General features: G+C 38.4%; 1 protein-coding gene across 5 annotated transcripts in view; it reads right to left on the reverse strand.

The window, feature by feature from the left end:
- Positions 1-25,716, reverse strand: part of KLHL5 (kelch like family member 5) — a 60,776-nt gene that overhangs the window by 26,335 nt on the left and 8,725 nt on the right. The window contains exons 1-3 of one of the 5 annotated variants that reach the window (XM_071556632.1): positions 15,950-16,054; positions 15,742-15,832; positions 2,750-2,935 (exon numbers count right to left, since the gene is read on the reverse strand). In XM_071556632.1, coding sequence (XP_071412733.1) covers positions 2,750-2,892 — 143 coding nt within the window. In that variant the 5' untranslated portion in view covers positions 2,893-2,935; positions 15,742-15,832; positions 15,950-16,054. Of the gene's footprint in view, positions 1-2,749; positions 2,936-15,741; positions 16,119-25,716 lie in introns of those variants that run through there. The other 4 variants (XM_071556629.1, XM_071556628.1, XM_071556631.1 and 1 more) reach the window with 4 other exon arrangements.

Below are 25,716 nucleotides of genomic sequence, written 5' to 3' on the forward strand. Positions count from 1 at the left end.
TACTGAAGAGTTCCTGGTCTTTCAAACAAGCTTCCTAACCTCTTGAGTACACAAGCTTCCATTTGGCTTCTTTCTTTCAGTCCCATGTCTTTTGTATTTGCACCTTTCGGTGTCAACAGACAGACAGACAGTGGCTCTGCACAAATACTCAGACTGCTGGTAAAGGATGTGGAGTAGGCTTTAAATCACCTCTGGACAGGAATTTACACATTCCTCCCTTTTCTTGTGTGAATGTTCTGATCAGTAGGTTACTACCAAATACAACAAACTTTTATTATGGACATAGGAGTTAGCTAAATGTAATAAATAGGAATATAATAAATTACAGACATCTGAATTTGCAGCGGACACAGAATAAACACCTGCTAGGAAAAGCTTATTTGTAGTAGACTCATAGCCTTAATTCTTTGAATAGATACAAACCAAAACCTCTCAGAATTTCACAGTAACATATCACTTGTGCTTATTACTAATGCACACAGCAAACTCACTTCTTTCTCAAAAAACATACATCATGCACCTCAGAACATTCACTAAAAGTAGAAACTGATAATTAAAAAAATAAAATACAGAAATTATTAAAAATATCAGGTTCGAAACAGAAAATCAGAAAATGTTTCTCTCTATATGACTGTGATTAATATTAATAATGAAAATATTTTTTCTTACCAACTCTATGTAACCATATAGTAAGAAAACCTCTTGCCTTACTTAGGAAAAAACGAAGGGAAAAAAAGCTGTCAAGTGTAAGTGAACTTCCTATTTTTTAAATATCTTAGAATGCCAAGTCATTAATCTAATATCTACTAAATACATATTTTGCCCCTTATTAAGTCTCAAGATACAATAATCACTTGTGTTCTGAAGTGTACTGACTGATCTAGACTGCAGTCAATACTAAAGAAGTCAGAACTTGGATGCAGGCAACAAAAAATACAACAGAATTTTTTCTTTCAACAGGCTACTACAAGTATTGAATTTCTATGAAATTCTGATCGAAATTTAAGATTTCTGTCTTTATCTTTCCCACTATAGAAAATTTCAGTTTTCAATGAGGTACTTTGGATCTGCTGAGATTAAAACTGTAGTTATTGCTGTGCTTCTCTGTGAAAACAAAAGAGTAAGAGAAAGAACTTATTATGCAAAAGGCAAAGCTTCTTTGTAAGTTGCTCCAATGTTATAAAGCAAAGAAAGGACAATCATAAGCCTCACACCTCCTGCCACAAGCGTAGAGTGTGCTTCTTTGGCCTTAACTTTCATGCATATTTAAAATGCAATTATCAACTACAGCAAGATGTTTCTCCTCAGGAGAGAAGAGCAGAGCAAGTAACAGGTAGCAGCATATGCCTAATGCGCTACTGAAATAGACACAGCAGCGGGAACCGGAGAAGCGAAGTCAGATCTCTAAAGAAACGAGAAACAGGTATAAACCACTCTGAAGGACTTTATAGCATGTTGGTTTTCTGTTTCTCTCACTGCAAATAAACTCTTCCAGTCTTTACAAGATAATTCATAGCTGTCATCTGTACCCTTCCTACACTTTTTTAATTATTACATAAACCATGCTCCAAACGTGAACTGCAAAGGGGTTACCTTGGACACATAAGGAAGTAAAATGATTTCCTTATTATAACCACTATTTTTCCCTGTTTACAGCATGTCAAAGCTCTTTGACCCTAAAATTACTTGAGCATGTGCCTACTAGGGGTGTGTGCATTCCCTGTTTTCATCTAATTCACTCATTCCACAGAGATAATGCAGGTTTGCAACTAATTTGAACATTGCATAAAACGAAGTCCCTGAGAGCAAGAGCAAGTAAAATTACCTCTCTGCTCCTTAAGTCAGTTCCTATCCCCATGCTGTCATTCGCTCAGTTGTGTCAGCACAACAGTGTGAACAATATCCAAATAAAAGCAGAAATCTGGCTATTTAAGAAAAATACCAACCACAAACTAGCAACCTCTTCCCATCTTTTTATTACTATTACAGTATTAAGCTGTAGTTTTATCGTGGGGGTAGGAATAAGCAGGAATGCTTTAGGATGCTATTTCTATTGTAGAACTCATCTTAGGTAACCACAGCTCAATTATACCTTGGTTTCTGTTAGAACTATTAATACTGTGCATCAAATTCCGTAACGTGCTTCAGTTACTCATACCTGTGTTTCACAGCCTTTGGTATCTCAGCTTCTGAGTGGCATGCTATGGGATCTGTTAATTACTCAGGTGACAGATGGGTTAATGATTGATCTGCTTCAGACACCTAATACTGTCAGTGCTCAGCATTTTCCTATCAAAGGACTCTTATTACTGTGGGACTAAAAAGACCATGTGGACAGAAGACTGTCCTTCTTGCTAATTATGACTTCAACAACATAGTCGCTAGTACAAAGAAAAAAACTCTAAGAAAAAATTTTACATCATTCTACAATACAGAAACTACTATGACTTATAATACGCTGGGAGTGTATTTGGCACTTTTGGGAGTTTAATTATGTTATGCAAATATCTTAAGTATACTTGAAGAAAGAAGTAGAATGTGAAATTACAATTATTTTTGATTCTGTATCACATACAACAGAAGAATTAACTTTTAAGTTCCAAATAAATGTAAAAAAACCCCATACACACGTTTAAGGTGTTCTAAATTGTTTAGGATATTCTGACTTTCTTTAAACAAAACACAGAACACACTTTAAAAGTGCATTTGTAAACAATTATGAAGTTACTTCAAATTATAATAAACTTACCTGTGAGCTGGAATTCTACGATCACCAGCAACTAACACCACATCACACAGCTGCTTGTGCCTAAGATAATTCTCCATCTTCTTAAAAGTTTGTTCAGCGTGGTTGAGAGCCTGAAAAAATTCATCTGAGGTACAGGGCTCCATAGTTTGACAAGATGATAAGGTGTGACTGCTGTTGGAGTTCCTGCTGAAGACAATAACAGAAATCTTAGTTCACACAATATTAAGGTGAAATTTTATCTATGAAGGATAAAATAAAAATCACATGTGATTTTAAAATTGATGTGCATGATTTGTTTCAATATATATATTCCCTTGCTAGTTTTTCTTCATATTCATACTTTCTTTCTCCCTCAAACCTAATCTAAACCCTTGTGAAAAAGGTATGATCATTTACTATTGTGCTCTTCAACTAAAACACAGAGATTGGCCTAGCAATTGTATCTATAGTGCTGTCAGGTGGTTAAGGAGGAACATCTACCAAGATCCTGCAAACTGAAACAAACAATGGAAGGATGGCAATAAGGAACTACACCTTTCCCTATCACATATGTTAGCTTTGCTTCACCCTTCACCTAAGGTGGTTAGAACAAAACTCAGCATATATGGAGCTGGGAAAAGCATGGGGCCATGCAGGGGGAAAAAAACCCCACAAAGAAACACATCAATATGCACCACTTCCACTGCTTGAAGCCTTGTGTCTGATGTGTAATCTAGCACAGTAGAAGCCAACACAAATGAAAAGTGAGGATAAATGGAAAGAAAAATTATTCTTTTCCACACACACAGCAGCTTGGGGGAAAAGAGGAACAGACAATATGCAAAAGGAATGCATGGGCCAAGGAGATAAAATACATGAATCCTAATTATATAGACTGTGGAAAACACATTTTCTTCCATCAGTTCTTTAACTGACTTTTACTTAGTTTTCCACAATGCAGGCATCTTATAAAATACCTAGGACCTACCATAACATTTGGAAGGATGTGGATTCACTAGACCTGCATCCAGACCCCTGTTTTCACAAAGATGCCACGGATTGAGCATGCTCAGGCCTAAATCCACCAAGTGACTTATCTCACTCCTTAGGCTGGGGCATTAATTGCAAGACAGACCTTCTCAAAACCAAAGTCTAAATTTTCAGCAGAAGATTTTCTGTAAAGAGAAGTTTTTTGTTTTGGTTCTGAGTTCTGTGGTATGTTTTGGTTTTGGGTTTTTCTGCATGTACCCAGATAGCTAAAAAGGCCAAGCAGTATGGTAGTTAATTCAAAGCTAAATCTAGCAATGGATCAAAAATGTGATGCCTGCCTGCCTACCTCTCTTGGAGAACTTGATCTCAAATGTTCTTGCTGAACCTGTGGTTAGCCATTTATTTAGTATGTGTCAACTTCCTCCTCCTTTCCCATCCCCATGAGTCACTTGCTCTGTTCCATCACTGGCCCTCTAGCAAGCTGGAACTAGTATTCTTTGTGACCATTTTGGAAACTGAATCAAAGACCTCATAGATGTGAAAATGCAACTGTGTAACCATGGAAAACATTATACTGGCAAACTGGGTGGCATTCTCAAGTGAATGAGAAAGAGGTACTCAGGGAAACCAGCTCATAGACCAGTAGCCCTGCAAAACAACCAAACCAAACCATCAACAACAACAACAAAAAACCCAAAACAAAAAAAAACAACAAACAAAAAAAAAACAAACCAAAAAACCCAACCCACAAGAAAACACCAAAACCAAAACCCCAGAAGTGGAAAGAACAGGCTGCTTAGGAAATCCTTGTTCTCTATCTCCCTATCACAATTTAGCACATTCTCAATTGCACTGATACAGGTTGGGGTTTTTTTTTTTGTTTGTTTGTACTATATTCTAGATTCCTTAAAGCAAACCCATTAATAAAGATTAAAAAAATTACATGCTACCAGGGATTTGATTTACATTACAACCTCAAGAAGTGTTGTGAGATAGAATGGAAGAAGCAACAAAGGAAAACAACTTTCCAAGCCAGCACTTTGCTGGATCACACCCACACTGGAGGTATTGGCAGCCTCAACACCGCATGTGTACATGCTGCACAGAACTCAATCACCACTCTTGTTCAGAAAGGAAAAATAATTGCAGTGGTGTCTGTTTTCCACTACCACAATACAGCACTTATTCAGGACACAACAGAGCCAAGCTTAGTTCGCCCCCTCATCTAAAGAAGTTTAACCCTATACCTGTCCTCTAGCTAGTAACTTAACAACCATTTTCCATAAGGAAGGAAGCTGAGAAGGAAAGAAAGATTAAGGTTCAGTAGTCCATAAAGAGAACTTGAAAGAGACAGTCCAATAATTCAGGTATTTGCAAAAAAAGGAAAAGATAAAGCTTCATGAGCCTTTAGTGCCTATTACTCAATGACTGAATACTCAATACGAAAAACTCAAATGCCCCTCCTTCCTCAAACTGTTTTACACATCTTTTTTCAGTTCCATTTGCCACAGCCATGACAGCCGGGGAGAATACACAAGCAAGGGAAGAACAGGGGAAGGGAAGGACTTGCTTTTCTTTCTCCCAGGAGTAATGCTGAAATGGCTTCCAAAATTTTTGGCCTACATCCCTTCCACCTAGACAGTGGAAACCTGGGTATCTAATGCTGACCCATGAATCCCATGCTCAGAGCAAACACCCAGCTGCAGGGTCGTGCAGCTCTGAGCATCAAGGCAGCTCTGCTCCTTTAGATTTGGCTCAACTCAAATTATCTTTCAGCATGAACTTCTATTTCCATAGACCAGAGGTACTGCTACTTCTGCACACCTCACACATACTACTAAGAAAACTGCATTAAAGACTTGAGGATGTCCGCACACGAGTTAAGTGTAGCAAAGATCCCTTTCTGCATATGCCATTGAGATTCAGATTTAAGAGAGTATTTTCAACACATTAAGCAGAAATCCTAATATGAGTATCTTAGAACGTTAGCCAGTAGGGTTTCCTTTTTTTAATTCTAAAACATCAATCACACTTCTTTGGTCTTTGTTTTCCCCCCTCTACTGTCCTGGGTTGAGCTGGCAAAACGCCAACTGTCCAGGACAGAGTGAAAAGGGTTCCTCCTCCCCCCAACCAGCTAAGGGAAAAAGAAGAGGGAGAGAGGAAAAAAAAACTTCCAAAGCCAGGGTTATGCTGAAACTAACTACATGTATTTATGCAGAAAAGAGAAAATGAAGAGGGAACTACAATATAACACACACAAGTTATGCATATATAACAAGGAATAACTTCCCACTCCCCAATCAATACAAAGCCCATTACTCTAAATTCATAAGCACTCCAAAAGACACTCAGCAAGACAGAGAAAGCATAACAACAAAATATTTCTACTTCCCTGAATGCAAACAAAATGCAAGCAGAGGCAAGAGGAGCAGGGCCTAGCATAGTAGGGGAGGTGTTAGATGTCCTCCTCTTAGTGCAGCCATGATGGAATTAACCAAGCCACTCCCACACACTGGATTTTACACCCTTTGAGATGATGTAGTATGGTATGGAATACAATATTATTGGCTGGAAGAAGTCAGCTGTTAGCTAGCTCAGCACAGCTTAAATCAGCTGACAATCCTAGGCCTAGCTGAACTTTAAAATCTAAGTTTAGGCCCACCTGGCTAAACCCATAACACCTACTTATGTCAAAAAGATCCTATCTAGAACTGATCAATTTTTACTAAGTATGGTACAATTTCAGAATGGGGGGTGGTGTTGGCCAACACTGGCTGAACATGAGCCAGCAGTGTGCCCAGGTGGCCATGGCCAATGGCATCCTGGACTGTGTCAGGAATAGTGTGGTCAGCAGGATTGGGGAAGTTGTTGTCCCTCTGTACTTGGCCCTGGTGAGGCTGCACTTTGAATCCTGTTCTGAGCCCCTCACTACAGGAAAGACACTGAGGTGTCCAGGGAAGGGCAACAGAGCTGGTGAAGGGTTGGGAGCACAAATTATGTATGGGGAGTAGCTGAGGGAGCTGAGGTTGTTTAGCCTGGAGAAGATGAGGCTCAGGAGAGGCCTTTCTGCTCTTTACAACTACAGCAAGGTGGGTGTCAGTTTCTTCTCCCAGGTAACAAGCAATAGGACAAGAGCAAATGGCCTCAAGTTGTACCAGAGGAGGTTAGATTAGCTATTAGGAAGAATTTCTTTAATGAAAGAGTGATCTAGCATTGGAACAGGCTTCCTATTGAAGTGGTGGAATCACTGCTCCTGGAAATGTTCAAAAAAAGCATAGATGTGCTCAGAGATGCGGTTTCATGGCACACATGGCAGTATTGGTTAATGGTTGGACTCTATTTAGAGGTCTTTTCCAACCTTAATGATTCTATGATTCTCTATGTTACCCTGTGGACAATGTCTTTCCTCTGCTAGCCACATATTTTACTACTCTGGTGACAACAAACACTAATCTACTAAAGGTGTTGGCTTTCTTCAACTTCTCCATCTAATAAAGAACATAGAAGAGTACTTTTGAAGCCTTTTGAAATGAAAATTATGTACAACTCAGGCTACAAACGCCTCAATTTTTAAAGGATTTTATTTCTTGAAGTAGGATGCTTGGAAAAGAGATCTCAGCCCAATATAGCAGCTCGCCGCAAAGCAATGAAGCAATTAATTGGGCTAGTAACGTGGTGATAAGCAAGTTTTAATAGTAAAAGCAAATACAATGATGACGACTGGAGAACTGAATTCACATCTCTCCTTTTGTTGTTTCAGGTTTGCTGTAGCTTAAACAAAACCACAAACAGTTTTCAATATAAAAACAAACCAAACCATAACATACACAAGTCTTCTTTCCTCTCACTTTTACTAAACACTCTCTCAAAAAGCAGCATCAGTGTTTTTTCTATGAACAAGATTTGTTATTTTAATTATTTTAAAGTACTGACATTCATTTTAAAGGAGGAGTTGCAAGGGTTGTTTTATAATAATCATATACATTAGTTAACAACCTATGATTTTCAATAAGTATTAAAACTGGCTATAACAAAGGTTGCAAAACTTTTTTCAACCATTTTATTTTATGCATTTAGAATTATTTTTAGGAAGGCATCTTTTAAGATAAAGGTCTCGATGTTTGTCTTTGAATATTTCAAACCATTCATTTCAGAATGGAGATAGAAGAATAAAAATCTAAAATTTATTTTTTCTGAAAAATTGCATACAATATTGCTGAAAAAATTATCTCTGAAAATTATGCATAAATTCACTAATTTAAAACTGTTCTTTTGCCATGATCAGTTGATCAAATTTAACATCATCTCTACTTCTTACTGCAAGGTAATAGTGACAAGGTTAGATCAAGGTATGTAGTACAGATACTGATCTTATATACAAGCACTACCTTGCTTCTTCTAACCTTTTGCAGCAAGTAACAGCTCATTTCCTTGCATTATAAAGTCACATTTCTTTTAACAGAAGCAACATGTTGAAATGCAGCTGGTTACTAGAGCCTTGACTGGACAAGGGAGTCAAGGAGCATTACAAAGGGATTTCTATCTGACAAATCTTGATGGAGAAAATACCTCAGTTCATGCTACTGTGTGTACTCAACTGGCTGGTTCACAGAACCAACAAAGGAAGACTGTCTCCTTTTTCCACGCCATCTACCACCACAAGTCTAGTTCTCCTTTCCCCTCAGCTCCTTAAGGCACTGCCTCACGAGGCAAGAGACAGCACATCATGTGACTAACGGGAAGCTGTGCTGCAGCAGAGGATTCTGCCTGTCTCAGGGAAGGCAATGACTGCCTTTCTCTCCATTAACAAGCTGCCATTTGCCAGGAGTCTGAGACTTCTGCCTGCCCTCACGTGGAACGTCCATGGGCTTTACAGCTGCCAGGGAAATAGAGGTGATGCAGAACAAAACTGCATGAACTTGCTCCCTTAAGGAAACAAAACTGAAAGCAAATGCTCTGCCTAAGCCACTCAAGTTTGCAGGCAGCACTACAGACCAACCCAAATGACTTTCACAGAGACACTGATGCTAAATGGGATCCGGAGCCAGAATTACCTGTGCATAGAACTGGCTTAAATTGTTTTACAAATATTTCTCTAACACAAGCTGGGCATAGATGAAAGCATTAGAAGTAGTAAACGTTAGCAAAGCTGTAAGGATGGGAAAAAATACACATTCTTCTCCTCACTACTATGTTTCCAGTGAACAGCATTTTGTTTCTTAGAGAATGAAGTTACATCAGCATTTAAAATCTGAATTTACGCATAAAGAATATTACCTTTATAAATATGACACACAAATAAACATAAAATCAACAAGCCAATACAGACATCTCAACATATATAGGTATTTTAAAAACCATTGTGATAATTCAAAGAAGAAAAATTGTAAAAATACTACTTTCATTCACATTTGAGAAAGGTTGAAAATTAGGTTCAAATCAATAAAAGAGGTTTAGAGTGATAAAAATTATTAAATATATACAAGAAAACAGGTGTGACTGCCTTGTGTTTAGAGAGGACAATAAAAGGAAGAAAAATATAAATTACATGGTTCTGTTGAAATTCTTGTAAGGGAAACCAAAGAATGATGTTAAGGAAATAAAAAGCCAATGTTTTACTGATGAAAGCAGAACTCCACAATCATAAACGAAATTTATGGATTTTAAGTTTCAGTGCTGTTCAAAACCAGTGAATGCATTTATTCTCTTACTAGAACAGATACATCTTCAGTAGCTGAACTTCCTAGTATTTAAAAAACAAAAAATTCCTACACAGCCATAAGGTAAGTTATTTGTTTGCTCTGAGACAGGCCACTGCATTTCCTATACTGCACAACAAACCCATATCTTTTGGTAATAATCAAAGTAGGAGATCTGTGGCAATTTTAAGTCATCTTTAGTCTAGGGCAGACAATCATTTAGGTCATGCATATTAGAGAATTAAAAAGGATGTTTCCTCTTGGACAAATTATGATACATACTAAAATACATCTTTAGCATTTTTAAACAAATGTTAATTTTGTAACTTTCTCACTGTATTAAGATGGCTTCCTGCATCAAAGTTTTCACAAGAGTTTTTAAAATATTTTTTCAACAATTTGGTTGTTTACACTGCTTTCTTCATGCTAGCTGACAGTTTGTTGCATACAGAGCCCAGAACACAATTTACTGAAATAACATGCCAGTTTTTCTGCCAGCTTCCAAGATCTTAAATTATAGTTCATACAGAGTAAACTACTTCCTTCTTCAGAGTTACTAAGACAAGAACCTCAGCTGCAGAGAATGGAGGTTGTTGAAAAGAAGGATGCTGAAAGGATTCTTAGAAAAAAACAAACAATGATAAAAATCAAGACATTTTTCCAAAGGCTCAGAAGAACATAAATAAAAGGAGGAAGACACAGACAGTAACAACAAAGACTGCTAAAAATCCATAGCATATCATAATTCATGATAAGAAAAGATAATGGAAAATGAAAAAAAGTAACTCAGGAGAGACTGCAGTGATTTAGTTTATGCTACAGAATTACAGCTATAGCCAAAACTACAATCTTGCAATCAAAAGGCATAGGTTCAAGCACACAAATATATCTGCATTAACCTTAATCTAACTGGCATGAGTAGCAACAGACATGACAAGCTGGAGCACAGACTCCAGTACTACCTATGCTAACCCAGCAAAGACATGTATACACAGCCTGCTAAGCCAATACTACTGCATCGTTACTTGTTTCTTATTTTGGTAAGAAATAACATGGGTGTTTTTCATTGCCACTAGACCTCTGATTGCAGCACTGATGTTTCCTGTCTTACTCTTAAGAGATGACTTGGATTGAGTGCAATGAATTTGTATACTTACACCAATGCCACGAGCAACATGCATCCTGTCTGGAAAAAGACACTTAAACCATCTCATGATGCATTGTAGAATGGTCGAGAAGTCCAGTAGTACAAAACCATACCTGACTGAGCTTTAATGTAGTGAAAGTGTGTGACAATCACTGCAAAAATATAATCATCTTGTATGAGGCCCATTCCATCCAAAGAAATAGCTGAAATTCCCTGTGGCTTTTTTAAGTCCATGCTGAAGGCTCTTGTTATCTTATCACAACATCTACCACTCAAGCTTGCTAGATTAAATCTTCCTCATATATGCTATATAGCTGTGCTGCACAAACGCTTTTCAAATGTTCATAGACATAACCCTATTCACATGGATGACGAGATGATGATCAGGAGTAGTCAGCATGGAGTCACTAAAGGTAAATCTTGCTTGACTACCCTGGTGGCCTTCCTTGGGCGGTCCCGTGGTGTAATGGTGAGCACTCCGGACTCTGGATCACAAGGTCATGAGTTTGAGTCTCAGTGGAGACCGTACCGGGCAGTTCAATGCCTCTCTGCCACCCGATCCCGTCAGCAGCGTCAGCCCTGGTTAGTACCGGGTGCTGTAGACAGTCTTGAAGATTTCACTTTCACTGTCTGAGCTCGCTCGGCCGTGGCAAACGGACCTCAGGACTTAAACAGTGGGGCAAGTTCTGCGCACGCTGTGCCTCACCTAAAACATCCACTGCGCAGGCTTGAAGGGCACACCCCCACCTGGGGAGAGCCCTGCCCAAATCTGAGTTCGCGAAGTTTGGCCATACAATACCCTGGTGGCCTTCCACCATGAAACAACTACCTGGATGTATGAGGAGAGAGCAGTGGATATGGTCTACCTCTGCTTCAGCAAGGCTTTCAACACTGTCTCTCACAACATCCTTGAAGGCAAACTCAGGAAGTGTGGACTGGATGAGTGGACAGTGAGGGGGATTGAGAACTGACTGAATGGCATATCCCAGACACTTATAATCAGTGGCACAGGGTCTAGTTGGAGGCCTGTCACTAGTGGTGTCCCACAAGGTTCAATACTGGGCACAGTATTGTTTAACTTACTCCTCAGTGACTTGGACGAAGGGGCAGATACCTCCTCAGCATGTTTGCTGATGACACAGAGCTGGGAGGAGTGGCTGATACCCCTGAGGGCTGTGCAGAAAAACCTTGACAGGCTGGAGAAGTAGGCAGAGAAGAACTGTCTGAAATTCAGTGAAGGCAAGTGCAGAGTCCTGCACCTGGAGAAGGATAACTATAGGCACCAGTACAGCCTGGGGGCTGACCGTCTGGAACGCAGCTTGGTGGAGAAGGACATGGAATTCCTGGTGAACAACAAGCCGTCCATGACCCACCAACCTGCCCTTGTGGACAAGAAGTCCAAGGGTATCCTGGGCTGCATGAGGATGATCGTGGCCAGCAGGTTGAGGGAAGTGATCCTGTCCCTCTACCCAGCCCTTGAGAGGACATGTGGAGTGCTGTGTCCAGTTCTGGGCTCCTCAGTACCAGACAGACATGGAGCTCCTGGAATGGATCCAGCAAAGGGCTACAGAGACTACTAAGGGACTGGAGCATCTCCCTTTTGAGGACAGGCTGAGGGAGCTGTGTCTGTTCAGCCTCCAGAAGATATGACTGAGAGGGGACCTCATCAATGTCTGTAAGTATCTGAAGGGAGGGTGTCAAGAGGATGTAGCCAGGCTCTGATCAGTGGTGCTGAGCAATAGGACAAGAGGCAAGGGGCAGAAACTGGTGTACAGGAAGTTCCACTTGAATATGAAGAACTTACTGTGTGTGTGACCAAACACTGGAACAGGTTGCCCAGAGAGACTATGGACGCTCCTCACTGGGGATACTGAAGAACCATCTGGACGCACTCCTGTGTGATGTGCTCTAGAATGGCCGTGATCGAGCAGGGAGGTTGGACCACACGATCCACTGTGGTTCCTTCCAACCTATCCAGTCTGTCATTCTGTGATAACCAAGTGAAGGTGTACAAGGCACAGAGGGAAAATAGCATCCTAAAGAACTTACAGCTTCAAAGGTCAGACTGAGGTGAAAGAAAAGACTCATCAAAAGTTTCTACAGATTGAAAACTCAGGCTGAGAAGGAAGTCTTAGATTGGAAGTTACAACATACTAATTCCAAGACTGATCATACAGAGTAATATGGCAGAGTAGCTACCACCCAGCACATTCATACCTTGTCTTTAAATAATTACAGACATCTTATGAAACTGTTCAAGGTTAGCACACACCTGATGAATTCTGAAATCCTGCTTGCATTTAATGTTCAAATATAAATATGCATGTTATATTTTAATACATTTCCATACTTAAATCTACAGTAAATTCCAACATTTTAATGCATGCCTGGGTGAAATGAACCAGATGCAACATTTCATGTACTAGGTATGCTGTAGGTATTTTTAGCTTGATGCCCACCATGCCTTCAAGGTCTGTGGATTGCTGCTAACGCACCTGCGAAAAAAGTTAAGAAAAACAAATCTAATGCTAACAGGCTTAAATTTTCTATACAAAAGTCTGCACAGCTGTTGGAAACTTTTTAAAAGTGTACAAATCCAAAAGGATGACCATTGCCTCAAGAATGTGGGAGAGCTAACAAACAAGCAGCGGCAGAGGAAATCTAGGAGAGGAAAACCAGCTAAAGAATTCAAAACTCGCTGTCCCAGCAAACAATCTCTTGAGCTAATGCTGGTTACAAACGACACACAGGAGTATGATGTGAACAGCATTACAGCCGACTAGCTCTGACCCCTGAATCTGGACAATCTGTCTGCATCTCAGATGCAGCTTTTGCCAAAGATCTGGTACTAAACTTGGAATTTGCTTATCCCTTATGCCACCAAGCTCTATACTCATAACAAATTGATTCGACAGCAGCTCTTCTCTCAATGAATCATGTAAGGATCTAAAGCTTTCATAACAACAAAGACCTGATCTAAATGCTTTTCTGCCTGTGCTATATAACATGGCAAAGAGGAAGGACTGATACACACAAAGCAGGAGAGCTGCTTCTGTTACTTGCGTGATTTAGGGCTTGTAACTGGGCACTAAGTCACAGAGGAGTACAGAAGTAAGGTCATTGTACCTTCTACAAAAAGTTTTTAAGAAGGATTTTTTCATACACACAATTTGTTTGTAATGGAGGAGGTAACAGGGTTTTCATATAGGAAAAAAGCCCTTTGAAAACTACATGGATGAATGTGTTAGTTTGGGGTTTTTTCCTCAAGTCAACAGATAAGAAGCTGTGTTTTAGACTAATAAGAAAGACCATTTGATTAAGTTAATATCAGAAAAACTCCAGGTCTTAGGCAGACTTATGTAGAGCTTATATACTTAACAAAGGAAGTGAACAAAACATGGTTTAAGTACAGTCTCCCCATGAGACAGAGATACAGATAACAATACAAAGGAAATTCCTACATTACTATCAGTTACATATTAAATTGCACTGACACTTAACTCAAAATTTATCTAAAATATTTATTTTAAAGTATGAAAGTAAAACATTAGCAAGAATTACAAGACAATAACGGAAACAGAAATAACTCTAGATGATTAAGTACCTAATTTAAAAGACACTTCCAGTTTACTAAGTTCAAATGCTATATGCATTTCCTGTAGTACCCAGCTCTGTTTGAAGAGAAAAAAAACAACCATAAATAGACTTCTCCCAACATCCTAAATAAGTATCTGCAGTTCTCCAGTTCTACAAAGTATCAAATTAGTTTTGTCCTATGTACATTATTCTCCTACAATTAAGAAAGGATTTGCAATCTACACATTTATCTCTTAAAATGACATTCTTTTTCTACAGTGATTGTCTTGCTGTGGTAAGAATATCTTAATTAGGGTAATACTGTATATAAAAATTTCACATCACAAGTATATGTTGCTGAAATGAAAGGTGATGCTATACTGTGTCACATCCAGTGACACAGATGTTTAAAATTTCACACCTGAATATAATTTAAAATGTGACCTCTTCAGAGATATGTTACGTACACCTACATAGTTCTTGCTGCATCGTAAGACTGTTGTTTTGATGCATCGGTATGCAGGATTTCCTTTCCCATTAATTCAAGTATTTTGCCATTCACTGTTAAAAGCAAATTCACTGTGTTCACCTCTAAGCACTTTTACTCTCTTTCCTTTCCTTGAATCTTTAAAGGTCATACGCCCCATAAATAGTTAGTGTTTATATTATGGACTACTTTTCCCTTCCACTAATTTAGTTCTTCTCCTAAGGAATGCAAAACACTAAACTGCCATAAGTAGATTGCTCTGTCCTTAACAGGCTTTAGTAAACAGTGTACTCTTTTAAATTGCCACACTGAAATTCCACTTTCTGAAATGCCGTATCAGTGCAAAGCTGTCTTAAAAGGAAGAAACCAAAGATCATAGAATGACTGACTTATGTAATAAATGAAATAAAAGAATTAAACTCATGCTTCGCAAGAAAGGTTATTAACTTGCCTAATTTACAACAACTTGTAAACAACTTTCATTTACAAACAAATTTAACAGTTTCATCTTCAGTAACAATATGTAAGAAAAGAACACCAAAACATCTTTACAGACACAATAAAATCATTTTTAGTTTTTACACTAGCTGCATGGTTTAAGACACCCAGATGAGTAAGTACAATCACTTTAAAGCACAAATTGATTTGCTTTCAATAGATGTAATTTCTTTCTTTGATTTATAATGTGTTTTTTACAGTTAACTCTCCCTCTTCTATAGAAACATAAGGAAACATCAGGTAAGAATCAGAAGCAGCTTACTCTTTCATAAATTTCTCCTAACTGACATATCTAAACAATCAATGTCATTTCAAAATAATGTAGAAAGCATCCTGCAACATTACTATCTAATGGACAGGGTGTACTTGGTATACTATTTAAAACACAAGTTCATCCATGTATGTGATTTGTTTAACCCCCTGATGAAAGCTGCCGTTTAAAAGCGTCCTAGTAAACACAGAATCTTATTATAATAAATAATATTCTGTTTCTGGTGCACAGTATCTGCTAGGTTTCTGAAGCATTTTAGTTTAGAATAGACTAGCCTATATATGCATGCAAACTCTAAACACGAAATGAAAACACGTTTCTCACGATAGGAAAGTAAGAATTAACCTGCATGAACTGCTGTCCGACTCATTTTCTTCTTCACTTGCTCTATCATCTGTTTCTTGTCTGTCAAACCAACGTGCAGTTCCAGAGTCTTCTGCTGAGAATTCAAATGTAGGGATTTCTGAGGTGGATGCCATTGGCCAAAGAGGTGAATTCTGGAAATCCTGTTGGCTGGACCTCCTGTAGCCAACTGATGTTAAAGGTAAGTTACCTGAATCTAAAAACTTTGTGCCATCAGTTGTTACATTTTGTCCTCTGCTCCAGAAGTCTCCCTGGTGGTTTTCAACAGCAGAGTTAGGGGCTGACGCCTGATGACCAAACCACCTCCATCTGATTTTTAAAATCTGCTTCACGTCAAACTCTTTACGAGAACCAGACATTCTTAGTGAAAGGCAGCGATCGTCTAGGCAACAGGGTAAGAAGCAGCACACATAAAAGAAGATTTGTGCACCCAACCAAGACAAGAGAAACACATGCTCTGCCTGTCTGTGGCAAGCAGATTTTCTACAGAAGGAGGGGAGAAAGCATTGCAATCACACAAAAAAGGCTTCTTTAAGGGTATGTCATTTGAATATAAACAAAAGGCAATAGACAGTGAAAAATCCTGAGATAAAGACGAGAGGTGAAACAATCACTTCAATCAGGAAAAATGCTAATCGGTTTACCCTAAAAGCTCCGAGGCTGTTTCTGTTGCTCTCCTCTGACCATTAGCTTTCAAAAACACCAAACAGTATTCATTAAAGCCCTTTCAAGAGCTGAATACCACCCCTTTTCCTTAAACCACAAATGACAGCGAACGTAATTCCTGTACTGCATCTTAGAATCTCTGCTTCTTATTCTGTTAACTCTTGCTACTATAGAGAGGAAAAAACAGCAAAAAGCAAATTAAATTCTTTCTACATTGCTAAAAATAAATTTACAGAATTATGCTGGGATGAAACTGAACTGTAAATAATTCTTTTTCCCATTACAGGACACACACTAACTTAAAAAGGACCAGAACAGCCTTGGAAGACTCAAGGGACTAGTAGTGGGGGTTACAAAGCCTTTCATCTTGATGTGCTTTGATTCAAATCTAGGTCTGCAGTAACTGAAAATTTCATCTGAAATGAGCTAATCGTTTCCATTCACTTGCACATCACTGAAAGAGAAGGCAAGGAAAAGCCAATCGGTCACTATGCACCAGACACCCCTTGCAAAACAGGCAACAAAAGGGGACTGCTCAAAAGACTTCTTTCTAATCGTGTAAGATCAACTGTTCCTAATCACGTTAGAGGTCCTGTGATGGAACAGTGTAAAAGAGAAATGCTACTTTTGAGACAGAACTCCCTCTAGGATAGGTAATTTATATAAGATATTAAAATATCCAACAAAAGATTTTACTGGGATAAGGAAGAGAAAGCCAAAAGGACAAAATACACAACGACCATTTACCGGTCCCATGAAAAACAGCCTGTTTCCTCTATGACATATGGAGGTAACTAGGTATAAAAGGCTGAGATTAATTTCAGTCACATGCAAATAGTAATAACTATTTCAGAACAACAAAGAGGCGCTGGATTTTATCAGTCCTTGATAAACAGATTTATGTTTTCAAACTTTACATTTTGGTGAGTCTGTTCAACTCTCCAGGATACATAGGAAAGAAATTTACAAGCAGTGCTTCTTTTCTATCTACAGTTTTCATAAAAAGGGAAAGTCACTCTCTCTCAGATGAACATTATGAGCTTCAAAATACAGAATATTGTCATTAGGATACTTGCAGTATTCTTTAAAACAGGCTATATGGAGAGTCCACATGAAAACTTAAAACAGTGCCAAGTTTTATCACCCAAATCCCAAACACTGTAAATCGCGCTATTTTCTTAGGAAACACAATGCTGAAAGGGTTAGTTTTAACCTGGAAAGCTCACCCATCATTGCCCAGAACACAGATATTTATGAAAGTACTTCTCACAAATGCTAGCAAAGCTCATTTCTATAGAAACTGCATTCCAGCTGTTTCCACAGAGATGCTGCATTTCAGAGTGTGAATCTCGCTGGTGTCCTGGCCTATTGGAAACCAAACACCAAGACCGATGCAGCATATCCAGAAAACAGCTGAAAATACTTGGAAGGCAAGATGATTAAGTAGGTAAATACACAAGCTGTTACCATCCTTGCTGGGGATTTAATTTAAACACAAAACCCCAGGGAAATATTTAAGAAAGGATTAATGATTTAATATATCACCACAAAAATTACATGAATGTTTAACCAAAACAATATTGACATGCAGACCTTACTCATCTTGTCCACATACAGCTAATTGGTAAAAGCTTAACTGGAATGTATAAACACAATAATTTGTGTAACTGCAAGTTGGGTGCAACTGTAGTAAAGCTTAAGAAGTAAAAACAAAACAGCATCTTTTTATTTATTGTCTCCCTGTGTTTTGTATTGGTGTCAGCTGTTCATCAAGCCTGACGAAGCAGGACAAGCAATTCGTGTATTTGTTAACATTCATCAAAGCAGCAATATTTTAATTATTCATTTACCTATAGAAAGTAAACTTTAAATACCGTTATTTATGCTGGTATGGTAAATATGTAAGGACTGACCTGGATTCTCATTCTTGTATAACAGACTCATTTAAAATGCAAGTTGTCCCAGTACAAGTCTACTAAGACTGGCAGATTTGATGATTCTAGTGCTTTTTCAGCACTTTCCATTGACTTACTAGCAAATATATCCCAGTTACTGCTTTTCTTTGGCTGTGAAGCTACGGGCTCAAACACAGATTAGAAAGCAAAATGTGCTGTAGCTTTAATGGACCAAAACACAAAACTGTTTTCTAGTCTCTTTCACTTTTCTAGATTATACAAATTCTCCTTCCTATATACACTCTCTCAAAATGACAGTTCTAAGACAGACTGCATTAAATCACTAAAATATTTCTCCATTTCATAGGAATTACATATAATTTTGTATTATAGATGACATGATAAGCACCACTTGATTCTTCAGTTCAAATTGACAGTGTTCTTCAGAAATAACTGAGGGCCTCCTCTTGTTCTGGACAATTTTTGTTACTGTGAATAATGTGATAACTTTTATCTGGTCCCCTGCTGGGAGCTGACAGACTTCTGAGATCTCAGATGATGAACTGTTAGGACTTCCACTTACTAGGACCACCCAAACCCCATCTTTGACATCTTATCTGGTGGTTGCTACTCACAAATCCAAATGCCCACCATCCATGGCCTCCCATCAGACATCTTCCTAATGCAGGAACACATCTCTGAGAAGCCTGTTAAAACCATCTTAGTCAAGTACAGTATACAGAGACTTGAAGGATTCTCTAAAATTTTTTCATTTACTATGGCAAAAGTTTGCATTTAATGAAAATTCAACAGTGCCTATACTCATTTTTTCTGTCCTTTAGCACTGTGGCAGTTTCTGTTTTGTGGTGAATCAGATCAACACTTTAAATATAGGTACACTGGCACTTTTGAGAACAGTCCTGTTCACATTAATGAGGTTGTGTAAGCTTACTGTGAAAACAATTTTGAGAACTCTGATTTTTGATTGAACAGACTGATATTTCTACAAGTGGAGTACCTGGACATTTTAAGTACATAACTCCTGTCATATGAGCAGCTTCACAAAGTTACAGATCTCTGCAGTTCGCAGGGAGGGACAGATTCCCAGATTTTGTGTTGTGAACAAAAAGAAAACATCTAAATGTGTGCTGCAATTGTGCAAACACCAAGAATACAGCATGACAGCTTTATAAATTGCTCTTTTCAAAATCTTTGGAACAGTTACCTTTACAGAGATATAAAAATCTGGCTTTTTTACTAACCAAAAACTTACTACACTGACAGCCTTTGAAATTAGATTATGTTTATTCATACAAGTGTTAAAGGGAGAATGTAATACAGCACAACTAGTTAAAATTTAAATAATTTTACTCCTAAGACACTCGTACTGAATTTTTTGAGGAACATTGTACTTAATATTTAGTGTTTCCCTGAGATATATGGAAACATTACTATTTAAATACTTAGGCCTACCACTTTTATTCATTGTGATTCTTCCTTTTCCACTAGGTAATGAATTAAGTTTTCAAATAAACACGTATGTTTATGGAATACTTTCTTAAGGCACTTCTAAGGTTTGAACCTTAACATCGCTCTCCATGGTAATATTTTACCTGCCACTACTATGTTTTGGCTTCAGACCTTGTCACCACTCAACCTCAAGACAACCTATATATAGTATTTTCAAGGTATTTTCAAGTCTGTCAAATGAATTTTAAAATGGGCACAGAGGCTCAGCTAGTCCTCAGAAGATATTAACGATACTTTTAAGCACCAATTAAAAATACAAATGTCAAAATAATTACACAAAGTTTTTGTTTTGACTGCAGGAGTTGTATGTCTCTTAAAAATAGTTTAACAGAAGCATTAAATATAAAAAGATAGATTTTAGACATAACTAGACTCATTAAGATGGGAAAAAGTAATACTGTCAATGCTTATTGATCCTAAATGCGAAGTCTAAAACATAAGAAAGGTTCACTGACCGTAAGATGTTCATCAATTAATCAAATGCACACTTACAGCATTAAAAGGCATTCAAAATTTAACACTTTTTAAAATGTGATTTTCAAATTCTAAAATATTAATTAGAGGCATTAAAATAACTGTTCAAAGAAAGCTGCTATAGACGAACCCCAAACTGCAATTCTGTTTACAACTATGTGCTGGTACAGTAAAATCAAAAGTGAGCAATTCAGATCTATAGAAAAACCCTGTGAGACTTAGCTTTCAGACACAAGCAGCACGGAACTCGGCTGCTGTCGGCTGGTAGGAAGGTGGTTTACTCCCCAAGAATTCACATAGCTGAAGTTCACAGGACTCTGAAGGTGCACGAAAATAGCCAGGATGAAATAATATAAACATGGGACTTGTGAGAGATAGGTCCTAACCAATTGAAGTATCTGGTGTGGTGGTGTGTAACTCTTTTAGCCAATAAGCTGTAGTCCTAACCCTACATAAACTGTGTGCTTTGTGTAATAAAATGTCTTCACTATAAACTTCATAAGCTTGTTGGTGAAGTCCTTTCTGTCCGACGAAAATAGTTTACTTTAACTATGCTTATGTTTGAAGAAATGTTAAACATTTACTTTTTTTTTTCTTGGCCTATTCCTGCATTTCAGGCCCAAATTTACAGAAATATCGCAACAAAGACTTCAGGAAGATTGCTGTGTTAATGTTTCATGGTGCTATCACTTCCTATCCCAAAGGTTTTTTATATGTGTAAGCACTTCTAGTTCATGGTTATGTGAAAAGTGCCTTACAGCAGCAGCTACAGCACAGTTCATCCTGGAGAAAGAGAGGAAAACATCCTACAGTTACTGACTGTACACACTTAAACTAATTTTTCTGACTGGCAGAACTGAGCTGTAGCCAAATTACTGGCATTACATTGGAACTTTCTGCCACTTTGCATCACGCAATTCCCTCAAGAGGCGCAAGCCACAAGTCTGGAAACACTGGCTTTGGAACAGCTGGCTTAACAATAGCATGGAAAGACCTGTACAGATCAACAGCCTCATTTGCTGTTTATTCTGCTCAGCTAAGGGAGGGGAAGAGCAGGATTCCCATAAGTAATACAGTAACACACTATCAGATCCCAGCTCAAGTATCATACTGGTTCACATACAAGTAAAGTTGTGATCCAAGACATTAAAACATCAACATAGATTTATTCAGTTAATAACCAAGCATTATCAGGGACCACACAGTCTACAAGTAAAACCATAGTGCAGAGCTATAGCTGAGTAAACAGCACAGTAAGCTTGTTCACTCTCAACAAATTTGCAATCCAAATCCATCAGGTCAGCTGTGGGTTTTAAGTTAAAATTCATCTGTAATATAAAATTGACAACAGTGTGAAAGGCCACTCTGTCAAAACACAAAATCAGTTTTCTGTACAAAAAGGGTCAAGTAGCAACACAGAAGACAAAGACAAGCAAAAGATTCCCAGTTCATACACTCCAGGAATACTGGTACCAAAGATTCTTAATGAAACTACCACTGACTGTAATAAAAACAAGATATAGTTCATGAGCTTGGACCAGATGACCCACTGTGGTTCATTCCACCCTGACCCATTCTGTGATTCTGTAAGACACCAGTTTAGAGACAGCACTGCTCCAGCACAAACCATCTCCTCTAGAAATATCACTGTTAAGAAAGAAAGGTAACAAAAACACTGTTCTACAGATATTTAAAGAAGTCCTGTCAAAAGTAAAGCTATTCTTTGGAACCAGTTAAGCAAGGTACTCCCTAAAAAGCAGCAAAAGACCATGTAAGACAGACTGAAAGACTGCAGAAAATCCAAACATGGAGGTAGTTTCCTTTGGTAGGCAAATGGGCAGGCAAACTAAAGACTTCTTCACATTTTTCCAGCAGCAGTGCTATTTCACCATGAAGCACTCAGATTTCCTCAAACACTGACAGAAAAATGGGTAAAGGGTAACACTACCAACATTGTCAATAACAGAGTGGATGCTTGCTTGGTAAAAAATTCCAGGTACCCACAGTTCTACATTAGGCTCCCTATAAAAACTCACCAGATTATGACACAGTAAAAACACAGCGAAGAAGCAGATTTGCAAGTGATCAGGTAATGCAACCTAAAACATGCCAGACCACACAACTTCTAAGAGAAATACATAGACGTCTTTGGGTGAAAAGTTTACACTGTATTTAAACGTCAAGCTATGCAATGCCACAGCTACTGAAGGAAAGTATGTCAAGACAGAGACCTGAACATTCTAAATGAATCATTTAACACCAAAGGACACCTCGAGAGACTCGCTTCTCTCTCAGTGAAGACTTCCATTTAATCAGCAGCTTCAGCTAATGGCTTGCCCCCAAATTAGACTTTCAACTCTGTAAGTGATAATATGTGAGAATATCATATCTTACTACATTTTTAAAACAAATGATGTGATATCTGGAAGTTCTTGTGTGCAATTGATTACTGCAAAAATAGTGTTGCAAAACAGGGTTCACAGAAATGCAACACAAATGATCCAAGTATAAAACTAACAATCATCACACTAAAAGGCAGAATTCTTACAAGAATCACATCAAGGTTCATAAGTATCAAAATTAATGTTTATGAGAACCATATTAATGTCTCTTAAAAAGAAAACCAGAATTTTTATTTAAAGAATTAATGTTGTATCTACACAAGAGGCACACATGACATTGTAAGAACCAAACTGTGCATACATTACACATGTCAAACCGAACTTCCTATAAAAATACTTTCAATTAACAATTTCTACCACTGTATGCCCACCTGGAATTGAATCTCAGGGGCAACACAAAGGACTTGTGTAGGCACACAGGTGACAAAAGAAAGTCTAGGGAAAATATGGGCCTGCAGCTGAATGGGGCAGGGCCCTGATGACATGGGATATGGAAAGGGTTGAAGTACTGGATGCCCTCTGACTCTCTCTTCACTAGCAATACTGGCCTTCAGAACTTCATTAAGTTCAACAAAGGGAAGTGTAAAATCCTGCACCATCCATGAGGAACAACCCCATGCATGAGTACACGCTGTGGGTCTCTGCAGGAAAGCAACTTCGCAGGAAAGGACCTGGTGGTTCCTGAGTTGAACACGAGCCAGCAGTGTGCTCTTGCAGCAAAGAAGGCTAATGGTATCTGGGGGTGCATGAGGAGTGCTGCCAGCAAGTCAAGGCAGGTGATCTTTCCCCTCTACTCAGCACTGGTGAGGCACTTATGGAGTGATGTGTCCAGTTCTGGGCTCCCCAGTACAAAAGAGATAGGGCCATACTGGAGAGAGTGTCCAAAGAAGGGCCACAAAGATGATAAAGGGCCTGGAGTATCCATCATATGAGGAAAGTGGGTGAGCTGGACTGTTTAGCCTAGAGCAGACTCAGGGGGTCTCATCAATGTGTACAAGTATCTGAAAAGAATGTGCAATGGAGACAGAGCCAAGGCTCTTTTCAGGGGTGTCCAGGCCTCAAGAAGGTCGTGGGTTCTACCCCCTTGGAGATATTCAAAAGCTCTCTGGGTATGATCCCAGGCACCTTGCTTTTGGTGGCCCCACTTGAGCAGAGGAAGGAAGGTAGATCAGATGACCTTCTGAGGCCTCTTCCAAACTCAAACATTCTGTGAAATGATCTGTTTCTAAGGTGGCAAAAGAGAATCAAATATCTAGTTGACCATCATCTACTTATTCCATGGACTTACTCATGACCCTCCAATAGACTGGTTTTGCTGGAATGGCTGCTGTGACAAGTAAAAAGTCCCTCTAATTAAAAGCAATGTGCATTTATCATACAAGTAACAAGAAAGCAACATAACCCATCAAATGAGCATCCTAATCCTATTTGTGCACTCACATTGGTGCCTTTATGCCATCAGAGCCTTAAGAGTAATGGCTGGATAGAAATAAACCATTTTGGCACGGTCAAGGTTAGACAGACAAAAAGGAAAACATCTTGATCTACTGCCAGTTTGTAGTTAGGATTGTTACAAGTAAACCAGTGACTGCCAAGCATGGTTACTAAGTGTATAGGAGGTGAGTAATTCAATGCCACAGTTACACACTACTGAACGGAAATGTTGCTCCATAATAGGTTTTTTGCATCCCACTGACAAATGAAATATTTCTGTCATCTTTTATACATCTAAAGTAATAAGAGTCTTACTTTTTAAAGAAATACTTCAAAAGCATTTTGTTGGAACACTATCAAAAGGATACTGCACGTACACATGTTCTCTCTCCTCGAGTATGATACCAAGATTTTCTATGCCAACTCTAAATATATATGACTTACTTTAATACAACTGTATGGTACAGAACAGCACTCTTCCCATTCATCTTACCAGTGGTGATTGCTCCTTATACATTTTACTGAACACAGATGAAGCAATGACTACACAACACAAAGAAATTATCTTAATTTCTTACGAAATACAGTTATTATAATAGAGATTTTTAAAAGAACATATTACAATTAAGGACTTGTGAGATTAATCTGCATGAATCACTACTAAAAACCCTGTTTATAATTAGATTAGTAACTGACAGATACAAAATTATAGAATAGAAAGGATTGGGTTGGATGGGATGTTGGAGATCATCTAGTTCTAACTCCACTTCCATGGGCAGGGCCACCTTCCACTAGACCAGGCTGCTTAAAGCCCCATCCAACCTGGCACTGAACATTCTAGGGATGGGGCATCCACAGCTTCTCTGAGCAACCTGTTCTGGGGGCCTCACCACCCTCATAGTAAAGAATTTCTTCCTAATATCTAATCTAAACTTACCCTCCTTCTCTTTAAAGCCATTCCCCCTAATCATCCCCTCTAATCATCTTGGAGGTCTCTTCTGGACTCGGTACAACAGGCCAATGTCCTTCCTGTGCTGGGAACTCGAGGGCAGTAACAGAAAGTATTCTCTTGTAGAGTAGAAAACCCAAGTCTTTTATTGCATTTCTCCATAAAAAGTTACATTTATAGCAGTAACTATAAATCTGAAATTAAGCACTGAAATGAGAGATCAATACCAGAGAACAGTATTCATAATCAAGTAGTCCCAGAGATGTTTAATTTGGATTATACATATATGTTTATAGATACCCAATAAAATGCCTTGTATTACTTGCTTTAATTGTAAGCATTGTAACTTGATGATAGATTTTTCATGTTACAATAAGCTTCACAAAGTCATAAAAGCAAGATGATTAAATTAGAGGTGTTAATTAAAGGCTTCAATTGATTTTACCAGTGATTTGGCTCAAGCAAGTATTATTAGGAAAAAACAGGCAGAACAAATCACAGTACATATAATTATTCCCTTCCCTTGAAAATAAAACTAATTCTCTGCCTGGGTCAATGTTGCTTAAAATAGTACGTATCTGATGCACGTAAGGAAAAATATCCTTTA

This window comes from Pithys albifrons, chromosome 5 (genome assembly GCF_047495875.1).
Source record: "Pithys albifrons albifrons isolate INPA30051 chromosome 5, PitAlb_v1, whole genome shotgun sequence".
Classification (NCBI taxonomy): Eukaryota; Metazoa; Chordata; class Aves; order Passeriformes; family Thamnophilidae; genus Pithys; species Pithys albifrons.